Below are 17,794 nucleotides of genomic sequence, written 5' to 3' on the forward strand. Positions count from 1 at the left end.
CCAGCCAGTTCAGGCAGTGGCGTCCTTGGACTCTGTAAAATACAGAATAGTAAGAGGCAGAGCACCCGTGGGCTGGAAAATGACAGCTTACTGAATCTGAAACTCGAAATTGAATGTAAATTAAAAAAAACATGAGTACTATGTAAGGACATATCTCAACATCTTCACGGAAGGAATGTCACAGATTAACTCATGGGCTACATCATGTCACTGAATGTTACGATATTTTATACCAATTTACAGAACTAATTCCTCACTTTTACATGTTGGATGAAAAAAGAAAAACCCAGAGAGATGCTTGGAAGCTTATTATGCTCAACACTGGGTTGAAGTAGCACCTATGCTCATAAGCTTCCTATGCTCAGCAGCGGGTTGAACTGGGTGCAATTAAACACCACAGAATAGCCAGGCATATCATATATTGGGATAGAATATGGCTGTATTCCTCCTATGACTGGAGTGTTGGAATGGAAGGTTACAGGCTCTATAGAAAAGACAAGCCTGGCAGGCAGGGAGAGAGGGTTGCTATTTATGTTAGGGATAGGTTGGAGAGTATGGAATTCTGCCTGGGGACAGGTGAGTAGTCAAGAGTTTGTGGGTCAGTGTTAAAGGGAGAACAGTGATGGGAGACATCACTGTGGGGATCTATTACAGTTCTGGTCAAGAGGACTCTGCGGATGAAGCAGTAAGCTCACTGCCCTGGACTTCAAGAGAGCAGACTTTGGCCTCTTCAGGAACCTGCTTAGTAAGGTTCCATGGGATATAGCCCTAGAGGGCAGGGGGGCTCAAGAATGCTCACTGATATTCAAGGATCACCTACTACAAGCTCAGGAGTGTCGCATCCCAACTAGAAGGAAGTGCAGCAGGGGGGCCAGGAGACCTCCTTCAGTGGATAAGGAACTGCTAAGGAAAATTCGAAGGAAAAAAAGAGGCTTATAAAACAAGGAAACAAGAACAGGCGGCCTGGGAAGAATACAGGGATGTTGTCCGGAAGCTGGGGACCAGATTAGGAAAGTTAAGGCCCAGTTGGCTGGGGATGTTAATGATAACAGGAAGAGTTTCTATAGGCATATTGCAAATGAAAGACAGACTAGGGATGTGAGCCCTCTCTGGAAGTTATCAGAACTGGCAACCCAGGATTTGCAGAAGACTGAGGTTCTGAATTACTTCTTTGCCTCAGTCTTCACTGGCAAATGCTCTGAGCACACCACACAAGTCTTGGAAGGCAGATGCAGGGACTGTGAGAATGAAGACCTTGGGCTCACTGTAGGAGAGGACCTGGTTTGAGACCATCTTAAGAACCTGAATGTACACAAGTCCATGGGACCTGATGAAATCCATCCGTGGGTCCTGAAGGAGCTGGCAAATGAAGTTGCTAAGCCACTGTCCATCATATTTGAAAAATCATGGCAGTCAGGTGAAGTTCCCGATGACTGGGACTGAACCCCCATTTTCAAGAAGGGGAAAATGGAAGACGCAGGGAATTACAGACCAGTCAGTCTCACCTCTGTGCCTGGCAAAATCTTGGAGCAGATTCTCTTGGAAGGCATGCTAGGGCACATGAAAAACAACAAGGTGCTTGGTGACAGCCAACATGGCTTCACTAAGGGGAAATCCTGGCTGATCAATTTAGTGGCCTTTATAATGGGGCTACAGAACTGATGGACAGGGGTGGAGCAGCTGATGTCATCTACCTGCACTTGTGCGAACTGTTGAGTACTATCCCACAAGACATCCTTGTCTCTAAATTGGAGAGACATCAATTTGATAGGTGGACCACTTGGTGGATAAAGAACTGGCTGGATGGTGGCACACAAAGAGTTGCGGTCAATGGCTCAATGTCTGGTTGGAGACCAGTGACGAGTGATGTCCCTCAGAGACTGGTGCTGGGACCGGTGTTGTTCAACATCTTTGTTGGTGACATGGACAGTGGGATTGAGTGCACCCTCAGCAAGTTTGCTGATGACACCAAGCTGTGTGGTTCAGTTGACAGGCTAGAGGGAAGGAATGCCATTAATGCTTTCTTTAATTTCACCTCCAGCATATTACCTCGACACTTGTGAGGTGGGCTGATGCCAACCCCATGAAGTTTAACCATGCCAAGTGCAAGGTCCTACACCTGGGTCACAGCAATCCCAGGCACAGCTACAGGTTGGGCAGAGAAGAGATTCAGAGCAGCCCTGTGGAGAAGGACTTGGGGGTGTTAGTCAATGAGAAAATGAACATGAGCCAGCTTCAGTGTGCGCTTGCAGCCCAGAAAGCCAACCGTATTCTGGGCTGCATCAAAAGGAGTGTGACCAGCAGGTCAAAGGAGGTGATCCTGCCCCTCTACTCTGCTCTTGTGAGACCTCACTTGGAGTATTGTGTGCAGTTCTGGTGTCCTCAACATAAAAAGGACATGGAAGTGTTGGAACAAGTCCAGAGGAGGGCCACGAGGATGATCAGGGGACTGGAGCACCTCCCATATGAAGAGAGGCTGAGAAAGTTGTGGCTGTTCATCCTGGAGAAGAGAAGGCTGCGTGGAGACCTCATAGCAGCCTTCCAGTATCCGAAGGGGGCCTACAGGGATGCTGGAGAGGGACTATTCATTAGGGACTGTAGTGATAGGACAAGGGGTAATGGGTTGAAACTTAACCAGCAGGGGTTTAGACTGGATATAATGAAGAAATTCTTTACTGTTAGGGTGATGAGGTACTGGAATGGGTTGCTCAAGGAGGTTGTGAATGCTCCATCCCTAGCAGTGTTCAAGGCCAGGCTGGAGAGAGCCTTGGGTGACATGGTTTAGTGTGAGGTGTCCCTGCCCATGGCAGGGGTTTGGAACAAGATGATCTTCAGGTCCTTTCAAGCCCTAACAATTCTTTGATTCTAATATATGTATACTCCTTGCAGCCATAAGACTTTGGAGGAAAGAGCTGTCAATCACAACCGCAAATACTTGAGACAGTTTATGCATTGTTTGAAAAAGTAGAACATCTGGAGCATCTGCCCTGTCCTCTTCAAATGTTTATGTTTAGTTACAACATCTGCTGCTATCTTAAAAGCTCAGGTCCCACCCCTTGCACATTACCTGGTGCCCTGCATTCACTGCTTTCCTAAAGTACAAGATTCTCTACCCATCTGATTTATTCTACATTATAATACACTCTTCACCAAAAAAAAAACCCAAAACCAACCAACCAAAAAAAAAAAACCAACCAACCAGCCAAACAAAAACCCCCAAACAAACAAACAAACAAAAAATCCAACAAAAAAACCCCCACCTTTGGGGCACAAAAGCTTCTTTAGGTCACTTTGGCTGCCAAACAGGAAGAAAAAAATCTTTTTTCTGGCCTGTGTCAAATGCCGGAGGCTACCAAAGGAGACACACTGATAATAGCTTTCTTGGAGGAATTAGAAGCTTGTTTTATCAGAGAAACATTAGAGCAATTGTAATAGAAATTGACATCTATAGACAGCTTTTGCTGTTTTCAGGTGCCTTCACTCACACTACTCTAAACAAACACTTGAAGAAGTTTGGTTGTTGGGTACTCCTGTCATTGCTTCCAAGGAGAAGTAAATGACAGATGGTTGAATATGAAGTCAGCCTTGGTCAGGTAACTGCAGTTATTACACAACAGACCATAGGCAGGCCATAGGTAGGACACAGTAAATGTCATGGTTCCATACCAACAGACATGACAAGAGGGTAACAGTGACACTGAATAAGCTTGGAAGTGAATCAAAAATGAAGTTACTCTATTAACTCTGAAAGTGCCTCCTCTAATTTGAGTGTGTCTGAATCAAAATGGTTTGTTCTTTGGTTTTTCATTTGTTTGGGGTTTTTTTAATCAACCTACTTTCATGATTCAATACATGCAGATAATGCCCAGTTGCCTGTTCTAAGGGCAAAGATAATAACCCTGCCATCTTAAATACATGCATAGACTTATGCATACATACAGACACAAACCACATGCAATGCACTACAGAAAATTCTTAAGTTGGAAGAATGCAATGGTCATCTTTCTTGAGTTATGGTAATTCTTTAAATATGCTACTGAACTGGAAAACCAGAAATTCAAAGGAAGTTGTGGGCATGCTAAAAAGTAACTGCCATAGAACTGGCTTTAAGGTCAGCTGAAATTTTAACTGAATGATAAAAGGTGAACAGAACATAAAAACATTTCTACTTTGATGCTGTAGAGTACACAGCAACTACTTTACCAAATTACACCATCAGTCTCTTTAATCTAGTTTCTTGTTTCCCTTTACAGCCCCACTGGAGTGCTTCAAAACAAGGTGTTAGAAAGCCTGAGGCATATATGACACCAGCGACTTTACTCTTTTAGTTTTCCACTTGAATTAGTGGGAATTTGCAGTGTTTGTGCTTAACAGAAAAACATGCTCACTTAAGTACACAACCCTTTATGGATGCAAATCTCTTCCCTCTATAATACACCTTTCCAGGGAGCCCCTCTAATTATGTTTTAACCACTGAATGTATACACTGCAAAGAAAAGTTAAACAGAAACTAATACCAAAACATTTTCACAAAATTTACTTGTGGAAAGTTTTCCTTTGGGCTGCACGTTTATCACCCATAGTCTTGCTTTAGCAGGAAGCCCCTTTTCACTACCTTCTCTTTGGCTCAATCCAGTTGTATTGTTCTACAAGAAAAATAGTTATTTTTTTTGACATGAAAACCTTCTACTGTTTATTATGCTTTTCTTTCTTTCAGATGTGTACACTCACATGGAATTGTAGATTGACACCAGGCAACTCCAAATTTTATTTTCCTCCAATTATGAATAATTAACTACAGTCTTACAGGTCTATTTTGGGAATATTGGGAAAGAAGTCTAAGTAACTTCTTCAATTACTAGAATTAATACAAATACACCTGCATAAATTATTCCAGATTGATACTGATTTTAATCATACATGTAATATGTTCTGCAAAATCATTCAAAATAATTCATAGGTCCCCCAAATACAGCTAGACAAGTTAGTTAAGTCTTTCATCTTCAAAGCATAAGATAGCTTTCTTTGTGTTTTGTTGTATTATAGTCTCTAGTTTTATTTCTAGAAGATTTTAAAATATGCATAGCAAGGTTTGCACACACGTCTACAAATACTGGTCTCATAAGAGTAAGCATTTTTCTTTTATAAAGAATTAGATGTACAGACAGTAAAATTAGAAGTGGCACTGGATTTGAGAAACTGTAGAAGTCAGAAACACCAATGTGTTGTACCTTTTTGCTTGTCAAGCATATTCCCATTACTAGAGGCATATTTATGTATTTTTCACACTGCTCTTAATCTCCTGATCCGAAGCTTTCCTTTTTCTTTTATAGCTTTGTATATTTTCTTCAAGCTCTAGGTGTCTATTTGTTGATCATATACTTTTCTTGTTCCAATGCAGAATAATCAACTTCCATCTATATTGCTATACAACATGCATATAAATACAAAGGAAAACCAAACTTATTTCCTCAAGCCAGGATACATATCTTGAAGTTTTTAAAACATCCTCTCCATGTGTAATACTCTATAAATATTTCATTAATACTGGCATCATCACAGAAATCTTTTTGATTTACATCTCTTCAATTCAAAGGCTGACCTCAAGAAGTAACCAGAACCCTAAGGCTGGGCTCCATTCTTTGAGGGTTAGTTGGATAGGTTAGTAAATAAGCATTTAGCATGGAGAAAGCAAAGGGGATTTGGCTTATCAAATCTTGTGGCACTTACAAGTATTTGATAAAACAACACTTCCACAGTAGAAGCATCAGGTGGGATCCTCACTTTCACCCTCATAAATCATGGAATATTTATGACACATAAATACAGCCTGTCAGCCACATGATCCATTTTGTCCCAAGACTGTCAAGAACAACACATTTATTAAGGACTTGTAGTTCCATTTCCATTAATTATTTTCTTCAGAAGGCACAGCCCTTCCAAAGGAAAGGCCAACATGGTAATACAGGCAACCTCCGGTTGCCACTGATGTTGCCAGCATTATTTTTTTAGCTATAAAAAAAGTTTCCAAAACTAACACTGCCACTTTTCTATAAGTATTAAGTTGATTATCACTGGACTCTACATATACTGATAAATTATTACTACTGACAATTTATTGCTTCTGTATTTTCAAAACACTGGCTTGTTTCTAGGAAATTTCTAGGAAAATTACAGGAGTTTGGTTTCATTTTAAGGTGGAATCTCCCCAAAAGCCAGAGCAATTAAAAACAAAATAGAAGTTAATATAAAACACAGGACACTGTTTAATCAGTACCTTTGTACATTAATTTATTCTTCATGATTGAGATTCCCTCTTTCAAAGAGTCTTTTATTTAGGGATTGGAGTTAGGAAAAAGACCAGAACAGCCAAGCCTAAGTAGCAAACCAGCACTTTCAGTGGCAATTTAGGCATGATCAGTCTCCATCATGAGTTTGAGGATAAATTCAAGGGGTTTACTTCAACTTTACCCACACAAACTTGGCAAAAACTATTGGTTAGATTACATTCAGCTCCTAGTTAAACACTTCTGCATCAACAACTGGCCTTCATACTGAAAACAAGCCCAAAGGCAGACTGTAAAGCCTAATAAGGATGGGATCAAACAGCCTATGAATTCAATGCTAAGAGGCACCGAGGACCTTGACAACCCACACCACCCACAAACACAGCCGACAAACTGTATCCAACATGAGAAGTGTTATTTCTTTCATGCCAGATTTTTACAAAATCTGTAATTTCTCAATTGATACTTGCACAGGAAACAAGGTGGGGAAAAAGCCTGCTTCCCATACACCTAGAAGAAGGAAATCCAGCCGGTCACTCTTCTTTCATGGGTGGCTCTGGCTTAAAACTAAATGCTTAAGACTCCCATAAACTTGCCCAAAGAAGAACTGCAACCATTCTGAAAGCCTAGAGAAATGTTTAACATAAATTATATTAATTTACATTTTGACTTTTTATGACAAATCACGCTAGTTAAAAAAAAAAAAAAACAAATAAACAAAACCCAAACAACATGTGGATGTCAAAACTGCATGGAAGCTGGGGCCTAGAGGAGCTAAAGGCTTGTACACAAGAGGTTCCAGTCATTCATGGCACAGGGAATGAAGGTGCAGAGGGAAAAGGAGGAGGAAGGCCTTGAGGGGGCCCAACCTAAGGAGGCACTTCAGAGAGTACACAGTGAAAAGCTTGTCAAGTTGGCATACTAGATGTTTGACCACTTTCTGAGAAAAACAAAACAAAAAGAAAGAGCTAAACTTACATCAGGTAAAACCCTCATTCACACCACACTGTAAGATGAAGCTCTCCTGCTGCATAGAAAAGCAAAAAGCATACAGACAAGCAGAAATGAGCTGTCCAACTTCTCCGTCTGACTGCTCAAACACTCACATGATGAGCAGGAGTCAACATTTTGTCCTGGGTTCAGCTGTAGCACTTATTTTGCTCTTTCTTAGTAGCTGGTGCAGAGCTGTGTTTTCAGCTTTAATCTGAGAACAATGCTGATAACACACCAATGTTTCAGTTGTTGCTAAGTAATGCTTACCCTGATGATCAAGGATGTTTTCAGTCTCATGCTCTGCCAGTAAGGAGCACAGGAAGCCAGGAAGCAGAGACAGGACACCTGACCCAAACTAACCAAAGAGGTATTCTATATCACACCACGTCATGCCCAGTATATAAAGTGCGGGGAGTTACCCGGAAGGGCCAGGTTTTAGTTTTATATTCTCTTCCCTTGTTATTTCCCTTACCATTATTATTATTGTTGGTAGCAGTAGTGATTTGTGTTACATCTTATTTACTGAACTGTTCTTATCTCAACCCGTGGGAGTTACATTCTTTCCATTCTCCTCCCCATCCCTAGGAGGGCAGAGGAAGGAAGAACGGGTGGGAGAGAGCAAGCAGTTGCGTGGGCTGGGCTTAAACCACACCACCTGTTTACACATATTACATGAGTCTGGTATTGGAGAAAACCAAACCAAAACAAGAAGAAACAAAACAAAAAGAAACCCCAAAATCTCAGCATGTCATAATAAATACACAATAGAAAATAAAAATAAAAAGGGGATTTAATGCAGACATCAGCTTGACTATTACAAAATATACAGAAACTATTCCAAAACCAAATTATAAACACCTTCAGAATACAAAGAGAAAAAAGAGCCAACATTACCTGTCAAGAAAAAGAATGTTTCAGCTCAGTTTGGTTTACTTGAAAGGGAGACTGCACAGTAGGTAAGGATGAACTTAATCCTTAACCACTTACTAAATTTAAGATGTAAGAGTTTTTATTCCTAGCCTATTACCTGACATCTATGTATGCAAACAGTCTTCATGAAATGAAAAAATGGTGTGTTATCACATGAAAAAAATAATGGAAGTGTCTTGATCAGTAGGTTTCTACAAATGACAGAATGTTTCAAGAAAACTCTTGCTATCCTAAGCCAATTTCATTAAAGACTTGTATTAATAAGTTGTATGTAGAAATACAAAAGTGTACAAAATAAGTTGGGAAAGATTATACGCCCTTTCGGGGACATGAACAGCATAAAGAAAGTTAATAAGAGAAAATTAAATAAAGACAAATGTAGAGTACTACATTCAGGAGTAAGAAATCAAATACACAAATATGAAATGGGGAATAATTGGCTAGGCAGATGTATTGTAAAGAGAACCTGAAGGGCATGTGCACTGCAAAACGGGTTATTTAAAAAACATTTAAAAAAAAGGAAAACCAAAGAGAAAAACAAACACCAACAGCAACAAAAAATAGGCAAGTGTTCAGGGTGCATCAGCAGTAGTGTTTTATATAAAAATCCCAAGTAGGATACATTATCTCAAAACACGTAATTACTTTGCTTCTCCAGGTTGAACAAGCCCAGGTCTCTCAGCCTGTTTCTGTAAAAGCAAATAGCTGAGGCAACCTTTAGAAATGTAGCTTTTTGAGACTGCTGTCTCTTTTTCCCCCCCCCCCATATACTTGACATTGGAAAACAAGCTCAAAAGCTATCCAGGGTAGTTGGCTGCATACTTACACACAACACAACCTCGCAAGCCTGTTTCCCTTAGGGAAGGAGACTACAAGTACACAATTGTACGATTCAGGGTGGTGTAACTGGGTAGAGCCACTTCATGATGACCTCTCCATGAACCCTCAGTGCAGAAAAGGGCACAGCCCACTGTGGTACTCTGCCAGAGCAACTGCTCAAAAACAGTTGCTTTTCAGACTTCTCTGCAAAAGCTTCTTTGGACACCAGCAAGAACACCAGTTAGGTGATGGGTTTTCTCCATGAATATTCAGAAGCCACGCCTCAAGGCTTCCAGCCATGTTGGTCAGAATTAGGGCCACACTTGGTTTCTCTGTTGCTAAACAGGACACAGAGGAGTGCTGATCCAGGTTGAACCAAAGCTTAAGTTTCTTTTCTGCTGTCTGCTCAACTGAGTCACAGACCCCACAGTCCACATGGTCTGGGTAGCTGTCAAGTAATACACAGCTGTTGTACCTTCTACTAACAGAACATCTTACTCAGATAGCAAAAGGGAAGACCTTATCACAGTCTTCCAGTACCTCAAGAGGGCTGACAAGAAAGCTGGAGAGGAGCTTTGGACAAAGGCCTGTAGGGACAAGACAAGGGGGAATGGCTTTAACCTGACAGAGGGGAGACTGAGATGAGCTCTTAGGCAGAAGTTCTTCCTTGTGAGGGTGCTGAGGCCCTGGCACAGGGTGCCCAGAGAAACTGTGGCTGCCCCATCCCTGGCAGTGCTCAAGGCCAGGCTGGACAGGGCTTGGAGCAACCTGGTCTACCAGAAGGTGTCACTGCCCATGGCAGGGGTTGGAACTGGATGAGCTTTAAGGTCCATTCCAACCCAAAGCAGTCTGGGATTCTATGAAACACCAAAATATCACCTCAAGAAGACAGATGTCACAGACTGTGCAGGGGATGAATCATTTTCTGCTCCTCATTTTCCAGATACCTGATGTGATAAAATGGCATCTCAGCCTTAGAATCAGTGGCAAAAGAGACAGAGGAAGTTGTATGGACACACCAGTGATTTATCCAATGCTCAAAAAAAAAAAAAAAATCAGGGCTACACAGCTCGAATTTGGCACTCAACAATCAGCAAATATTTTTGCCTTTCACCTTTCTGGCACCTTACTGCCATTTCCAGGACTGGCATACAGGCAGGAGTGGCTGATGCATATTTTTAAAGGTTTGTGAAACCAAACAACATGTTCTTCCTCCAGGAACAGCTGTATTATGAAACAGGGAGTCAGCCATAAGGCACATACCGCATGACAGCAAAACAGTGCTATCAAATAGCTGCTCATTGTGAAAACAATGCTCTATTCTGCACAATAAAAAAAAACAAGTTTTTCCAGAGGGGAAAAAAAAAATAAATCAGTGAACAAGCAAATGAGGACAAATTAAGAACAACACTTAGTATATATCCACATTTTCCAAGAGCACATTATTGAGATTTCAAGTACAGCACCCAGACACTGCACCAGACACATACCAACACACAATTCCAGATGCTTCTGAATGGCAAATCCTTCCCTTTTCCTCCCAAAGCTTTGACATCTCATTTGAGTTACAGTTTTAGGACTACCACACACCTCTCTGCGTTTCAGCCAAGTCAGTATTTCATATGTGTTTGTAGGCTTTATCTTGAAGATAGGTATTTTGCTTCTTGGTCTCACAGACACTTACTGGCACCCAAGGAACGGTCATCTGGTACCTGGAGGGACAGTATGCTCCTCCTAACATAAAAAACTTCCACTTACTGACCTTTCCCTTGAAGGCATCTCTGCCTTTGCTCTGCTCTCTGCTTTGCACCAGATCTGTTTGCCTTGTCAAGATGCACCAGCTCCCACCCAGACCTCTGATCACAATGCCAGTCACCTTAGAGACCAATTCTTTGTCTCCTCGCACCAGATCAGCCACTTCAACCTTTCTTCCTCCATCCTACTTCAAGAGACAACTCCAGTTATCTCTAACCCTGGCATCTCAGGGCTGCAGGCTCCAACTCCTCAAATTCACACATTCCTTCCCATCACCGCCCAGTCCCACTTTCCCTCCCCAAGCCACCCTCTGACCCTGGTGTCTGGTGAGTTCCCAGCATAGGTGAAATATTTAAAGATTACAGTTAGTTAGCCCTAAGCATATGCAAATTGACCTTTTTAAAAGGCTTATATCCTGGATAAATTCAGATGCTTTGTCATACAAATGAAAAAAGACACATCCCTGGAATAAAATCCCTCATCCTTTTCAACCACATTCCCAGTGTTTTGAAAGGGAGAGGCACTACTGGTCTTCCACAGTAGAAGTTGTGAGAACTTCTAAAACATTGGAAAACACACTTTTTTCTTTGCCCAATTCGCAAATCAATTCAAAACATTTCAAATTAATTTTTACGCACAATGTAAGTAAATCAACATAAGGCATATATGCCATTATAAATTTTCCACTTAAGTTTGGCAAAGTTATGAAAATCTTGTTTGGCTACTTTACACTTGTGACATTATCATATGCCTATAATTTAAGCTAAATGAATTATTAATGTATACTGGTTTCTATTAACTATTCTCTCCTCCAGTAAGATTTAATTATCTCTTGGCCAAGCCTGAACCATGCTCACTGTAGTCAAGAGTGCATCTTCTGTACCCAGTGGGTATGAGCAGGCTCTATAAGTTCTTACTCTTCAGCACCACAAATATGCTTGGCACTACAGAGCCAACGAAGGCTGGAATCTGACACTTTGCAATGTTCATCACTAGGAAAAAGCACAGGGAGCAAAAAAAATAATCAAACCTTTTGTGAGCAGAAAAATTGCATAGAGGAAGTGATGCAGAAACTGATCATCTTTTTTTTCCTAGATTCTTGTCAGTTCAATTAATTACCTGGATGTGCTTAACTGTATGGAAACACCAGTTTCATATGATGGCACCCTCAGCAAGCTTGCTGACAAGACCAAGCTGTGTGGTGTGGTCGACACACTGGAGGGAAGGGATCCAGGGGGACCTGGACAGGCTGGAGACACTGGGATCATGTGAACTTCATGAAGTTCAACAAGGCCAAGTGCAAGGTCCTGTCCCTGGGTCAGTGCAATCCCCAGCACAAACTCAGGCTGGAGCAGACTGGATGCAGCAGCCCTGAGGAGAAGCACTTGGAGGTGTTGACAAAAAGCTCCCCATGACCCAGCTTCAGAGGGTGCTGGAGCCCAGAACCATCCCTCATGAGCTGGGCTGCATCCCCAGAGCATGAGGAAATTCTCTCCCTCTGCTGTGCTCTGGGGAAACCCCCCTGCAGTCCTGATCCATCTCTGAGGCAACAACACAAGAGGGACGTGGAGCTGTTAGAGCGATCCAGAGGAGGCCATGGACTTGCTGCGATTGCTGGAGCAGCTCTGCTCTGGAGACAGGCTGAGAGAGCTGGGCTTTATGTTCTGTATATTTTTCTAAAATGAAAAAGGTATCATGTTCACACTCACAGAGCAGTTCACCTGCAACTTTTACACATTTGACCTAATGTGTGAAATCCATGGACAAATGTCACACCTAAATTTTCTAAAACAAGCTAGATTAAGCTCCCAATTTTGTTTTCAAAGGGGAGAGGGGGAAAGAGATCAATATATCCTTCACTATCTGAAACCTGAAAAAACAGCTCACCATTTCTCAGGGACAAGCAGTAAATTTATCATTGAAGACAACTAATTTTAATCTGTGTCTTATTTTTATGGAGCTTAGAAGCACTACAGCAGAAATAGGTAGCCTAATTCATGTGATGTCATCTTCCCAAATCTGAAGGGAAAAAAAAACATATCACATACAAACCCACTAAAAAAAAACCCAAGAAAAAAAGGAAAAAAACCCACTATCTCTAGAAATCCACAAATCCTCAAAAGCCCTCAGAAATCTCAGTTTCCCTACACATCAGCAGAATCAAATGAGGAAAGCATTGGTGGTTCTTTCTCTATTTACAGAGAAGCAACAAGAAAATGACAAAAGTTTTGTCAATTTACTTTGCTTTCCCGCTTGGGAAGGACTAATTGATGAAGGCAGGTACTCACAGCACTCTTAACAAAGGACCCCTGTATCTGAACAGCCAACCACCCAAACCGGACCCGAGAAGAAACAACAAAGGAGACATTTTTCTTCATCAAAGCAGCAGCAAAGTGCAGAAGAAAAATGCCAAACCAACTGGCCAAGATCAAACTTTAGGAGACATTTACAACCACAGTCACGCAAAAAAAGTGGAGCAAGAATAACAACAGGGGCTACCAAATGTTGATACTTTCCCCATGTCCCCTCCCACACCGACCTGAAAATGAATCAATAACCAACTCTAATTCTTGCTTTTACATTGTGATGCATCCTCTTATACCAAAGTAAAATCCAGGTTCTAGTCAGTCAGTTTCTGACCAAAACCCACATGGCTGGGTCTGAGCCCCAACAAGGTGAGGGTATCTTGGGAAAAAGACTACTTTAGAAAACTACTGAAAAATCAAGACAACTGAACAGAAAGCATGTCATCCCTTCAGAATTCTGTTTTCCTTGTATGTTCTTTTTAACTGTTTTTATACACATCCTTTCTAACCTAAAACATTATTTATATTTCTAGGTAGAGTTCCATTTGCAAGCAGAATCAGAATTGTTTAGGTTGGAAAGGACTTTTTAAACTCATCAAGTCCAACCATTAACCTACCCTAAATGACACCTATGGAAGTCCTGTTTGAAAAACTACATAAAATTTATACAGTGTGTCTTTACTTCTCCCAGATTAAAAGTTTATTTTCACCATTCAATGAAATGCCAACAGGCACAAACTCCTAATCTGATTTAATCCAATTTTAAGGAGTAAGGAAAAAAATGAAAACATTAAAAAATCCAAACCCACATTTGCTGTGAAGAAACTAAAAAGAGGATGCTTAGAAAAATTTTAGTCTTTTTCCTTCTACAATGTCGATGAGCCTTATTTGAACCTGGCACAGCACGAGCTGCTGCTTAATACAACTTTCCTTCCCTATCCTTCATGCAACAGGGATGGCATGAACCCAAAATTAAGCCACATCTGTTGCAGAACAGGAGGAAGGGGCACAACAACACAGAGATTTTTATCTCTTAATCTTGTTCACAGCTCACAGGTACTATGCACCTTCGTTTTCAGTGGTTTACTTACCTGTACTGTGCTGTACTGTACTTCTCTGGCATAACATTAGGTATTGTTTTTTTCCCCTGAATTCATCTATCTACACTTCACAAGAGTTGTTAAGCTACATAATATAGATAATTTACCCCAAAGGTCAGGCAGGCGGGACAAAGACCATAAAATGAATGCCATCCTTGGAACTGAACATTTGCCATGGGCTACTGTAAATGACTTGCAAAACTTGTTAATTTTAATAGAAATTACATAACCTCTAAGGACATACATATTAAAGGTAGCATATAGCAAGGTACCACACTGCAAATGTATCTGGCACAGGATCAGTCTGTAAAATATATCACATCCTTGATTACAAACAACATCTGAACAACACACATCTTTTCGACACTTGATAAATACTCTTTTCACACCCTAGTCTTGTCACTGGCATGCATCCCCACGGGAAAGAAACACGCTCCATATAATTAGGCCGTCCAAACCTGAAGTAGTGGATTTTTATTTTACTTCATTAATTATTAGGTGAGGGGGGTTATTTTATTTTATTTCCTTAATTATTACAAATGTATTTCAGATATCAGTTGCTGGTGACAGATTTTAGATATTTAAAACTGTAAGGAATCAGGACAGAGTTAAGTTACATCTTCTGCTTTAGAATTTCCAAATTAAGTATAATTATAACTCCATTCTCCTTGATTAAGTACTTAATGTATCAATCAAACATATATATTTTCCCCACAGTTTTCAATTTAATACCACTTCACGCAGAAGTTACAGCTGTATTTCTGTGGACATATTTAATTCAATGGCAACTTTTCTTGTGCATCACCTTGGGAGAAGCATTGCATAGCTGTAAAACAATGTCATATGAAAGAGAAAGGAAAATGTAATCACAGCTTTTTGGATGTCAGAAGGAAAGCGTAGGAAAATGGCAATGATGTGATTCCATTTACTACGAAAACTTTAAAAGATGGAATAACAAAAAGAATCCGGACTGTAGTTTATAATGGCATTCCACAACATAAACCCAAGTGTTTAGGCTTTTCTGTTTTTCATTAATGGAAAGGACGGCTGGGGAGGGGGGAGATGAGAGAGGAAGAGGGTGTTTCTAAATCCCTCGTTATGTTTATCCATCAGTAGATGCTACAAGATGTGTCAAGTCCGTGATTTAAGAACAAACCAGTGTTTTGGACAGAATAACCAATACTCGAGGAATTCACATTTCCAGCTGTTAGTTATAACGAGTGGGAGACAAAGTGTATTTAAATCGAACAGCACCATCTAGCAGGCCCCCGTAACTTTTCTCAGAAGGGCAGCTGCTGCTTGGCAGTAGGTCAGTTTTGCAGGCTTGCTCTGAAAATTATTAAGCATTTTCATTCCACACGAAGTATGACGTGACTTATGGCACCAAGGACCCAGAAGAAAAATCAGCTACAATGAAGTAAGACTAAAGACAGTTTAAAGTTTCAGCTCTAGGACCGCAGGGCAATGTGTGTGGCCCGCGCTGGGAAGTTTCTGCCAAGCAAAATCAAAATAACGTGGTCTTCACCTGATCCAACACACAGCGGCCTTATGGATTTGTTTTGTACAGTCCCACAGTGCGATCCCATTCTGCCCTTCAGGATCTTATCAAGTGTACTGACAAACACATGCAACGATGCAGCAATTATGCAGCACAAGAAAATGGCTTCAATCCGTAATTTCGCCAAACCAAATACACAACGCTTCCACTAGCCACACTTCAGCAATGATTTCCAGAATTATTCGCCCACGGGGAGTAATAAGTGCCACTAGTTGATTAGGTTTCAGTGACCAAGTTGTGTCTCCCACTCCACCCCAACCATTAACATGTGCATGTCGGCACTGCCTCTGTCTTCCTCCACCTTTCCGTGGCAAAGTTAGGCGTGGAATCCCCTAACATAACATCACTTTAAAACCTCCTCCAGCATCCCCCCATCCTGTAGCAACAGAGATGCTGTTCCAAGAAGCATGCATGCCAGTCTCTAGAATGAAGAAGAGTCTGAAATACTGCAGGGGAAAATCAATAAATAAATAAATAAATAGGACAGAAAAAGGAAAAACAAACAAACAAAAACTTCTAGGTGAAGGTTCAAGACAAGCTGCCCGATGGGGGAACTCCTCTGGAGCACTGCGCCCGGAGGTTACAGCCGCTCCGGAGCAATGCGGTGTGCGCTCAAGCAAGCGCATGTGGCCGGCGCCCTCCAGCTCCGGACCCTCCGCAGCCTCACTCCGACCTTCCCTCGGCTGAACCTCGCTCGGTACATGTCCTCCCTGCCTCACACGGGCTCTTCCTCCCCCTCCTCCCCGGCTACAGCAACGCCGAGAAGCCGCCGCTACAGCACTTGACGAGACCGCCGTCCGCTCCTAAAAAAACTCGCTTTCCTGCTCAATTCTTTCGCGCCCGCCTCATATGCAAGGCACCCCCGGCGCACCCCCGGCACACCCCCGGCACACCGCCGGGCAGCTCCCACGGGGGAGAAAACCGACGGGGCTCTCGCGCAGTTCGCACGGGGGATTTTACCCACCGAGAATGCATTACAACATTAAATAAAATAATAAAGTACTTTCGCGGCTGCTTCTGTATCAGCCGGGGTCCGGAGGGAGGGAGAGGGCTGTGAGTGGAGCACCGCCGCGCACCGGCACCCAAACCCCAACCCCAGCAGCACACCGGGGGATGCCCAGCACCTTTGTTCGGCGGGGCGGGCGCCGGAGCGCGGCGTGTCCCCGTGTCTGTGTGCGCCCCGCTCCTCCCGTGCGCCCGCAGAACAATGCGCCGCGGGGCTGCGCGGAAAAGTTGCGGGCGGCGGAGTTGGTAAGCTGCGGGACGACACCCGCGTCCCTCGCCAGTTCCCGTCCCCCCGTCCCCGTTTCTTTGTCACATACGTTGCCCCGAGGACGGGACCGTGCGGAGCAGGGACACGGGGGGATCAGGGGCGGAAGGACAGGGGGGGAGGGGGGGCCAGCCCGCTGCGTCCTCCCGCGCCGCACCGCCCGGCGGCGGGAAAGTTATTTGCTGCGTCCCTTAGGGCGGTACTCACTTCTCCCGGGCCTGGCTGTCGGACGGGACGCTGCTGTTGCTCTTGCCTTTGCCGTACATGCCTGCGGAGAGCTCCGACTGTCACGCACCTGTCAACCCATCACAGCCTCCCCGGGAACAGCCCCGTCACCATGGAGACGCCGCCACACACACACCCCATTGGTCATCCAGTCGGCCGGGCACGCCCCCCGCGCGGTGATTGACAGTAGGGACCCGGACGGGCGGCTTGCTCCTTACCACCCCCACCCCCCCACACTCGGCTCCTCCTCTCTCCCCCCCCCCCCGCGCTCTCCCGTCCCCGCGCAAGGGGGAATTAGAAACGGTTCTAGAAGGGTTTTAAACAACCGGCTGTTCCCGACAAGCGCTACCCCGCCCGCCGCCGCTGCCGGCTGCGAAAGAGCGCTCCGGCGAACGCCAAACTGCGGACCGGATTTCAGCGGCAACCACGGCCCGCCCTCACCTCCCAGCAAGCTCCCGCAACGCCAGCCCCGCAGCCCCCTCAGCTCCCGTAACTCCCCCGCTCCTGCAGACCCCCCCCTCAGCTGCTGGCGCCCCTCGGCCGCTCAGCGG

General features: G+C 43.3%; 1 protein-coding gene across 2 annotated transcripts in view; it reads right to left on the reverse strand.

Annotated features, from left to right (window-relative positions):
- The window catches only part of SSBP2 (single stranded DNA binding protein 2), a 171,864-nt gene extending 154,507 nt beyond the window's left edge, over window positions 1-17,357 (reverse strand). For both annotated transcript variants that reach the window (XM_034073194.1, XM_034073193.1), the window contains exon 1: window positions 17,226-17,357. In XM_034073194.1, coding sequence (XP_033929085.1) covers window positions 17,226-17,284 — 59 coding nt within the window. In that variant the 5' untranslated portion in view covers window positions 17,285-17,357. The remainder of the gene's footprint in view (window positions 1-17,225) is intronic.
- Window positions 17,358-17,794: the final 437 nt, after the last annotated feature.

This window comes from Melopsittacus undulatus, chromosome Z, assembly GCF_012275295.1.
Source record: "Melopsittacus undulatus isolate bMelUnd1 chromosome Z, bMelUnd1.mat.Z, whole genome shotgun sequence".
NCBI classification, from domain to species: Eukaryota; Metazoa; Chordata; class Aves; order Psittaciformes; family Psittaculidae; genus Melopsittacus; species Melopsittacus undulatus.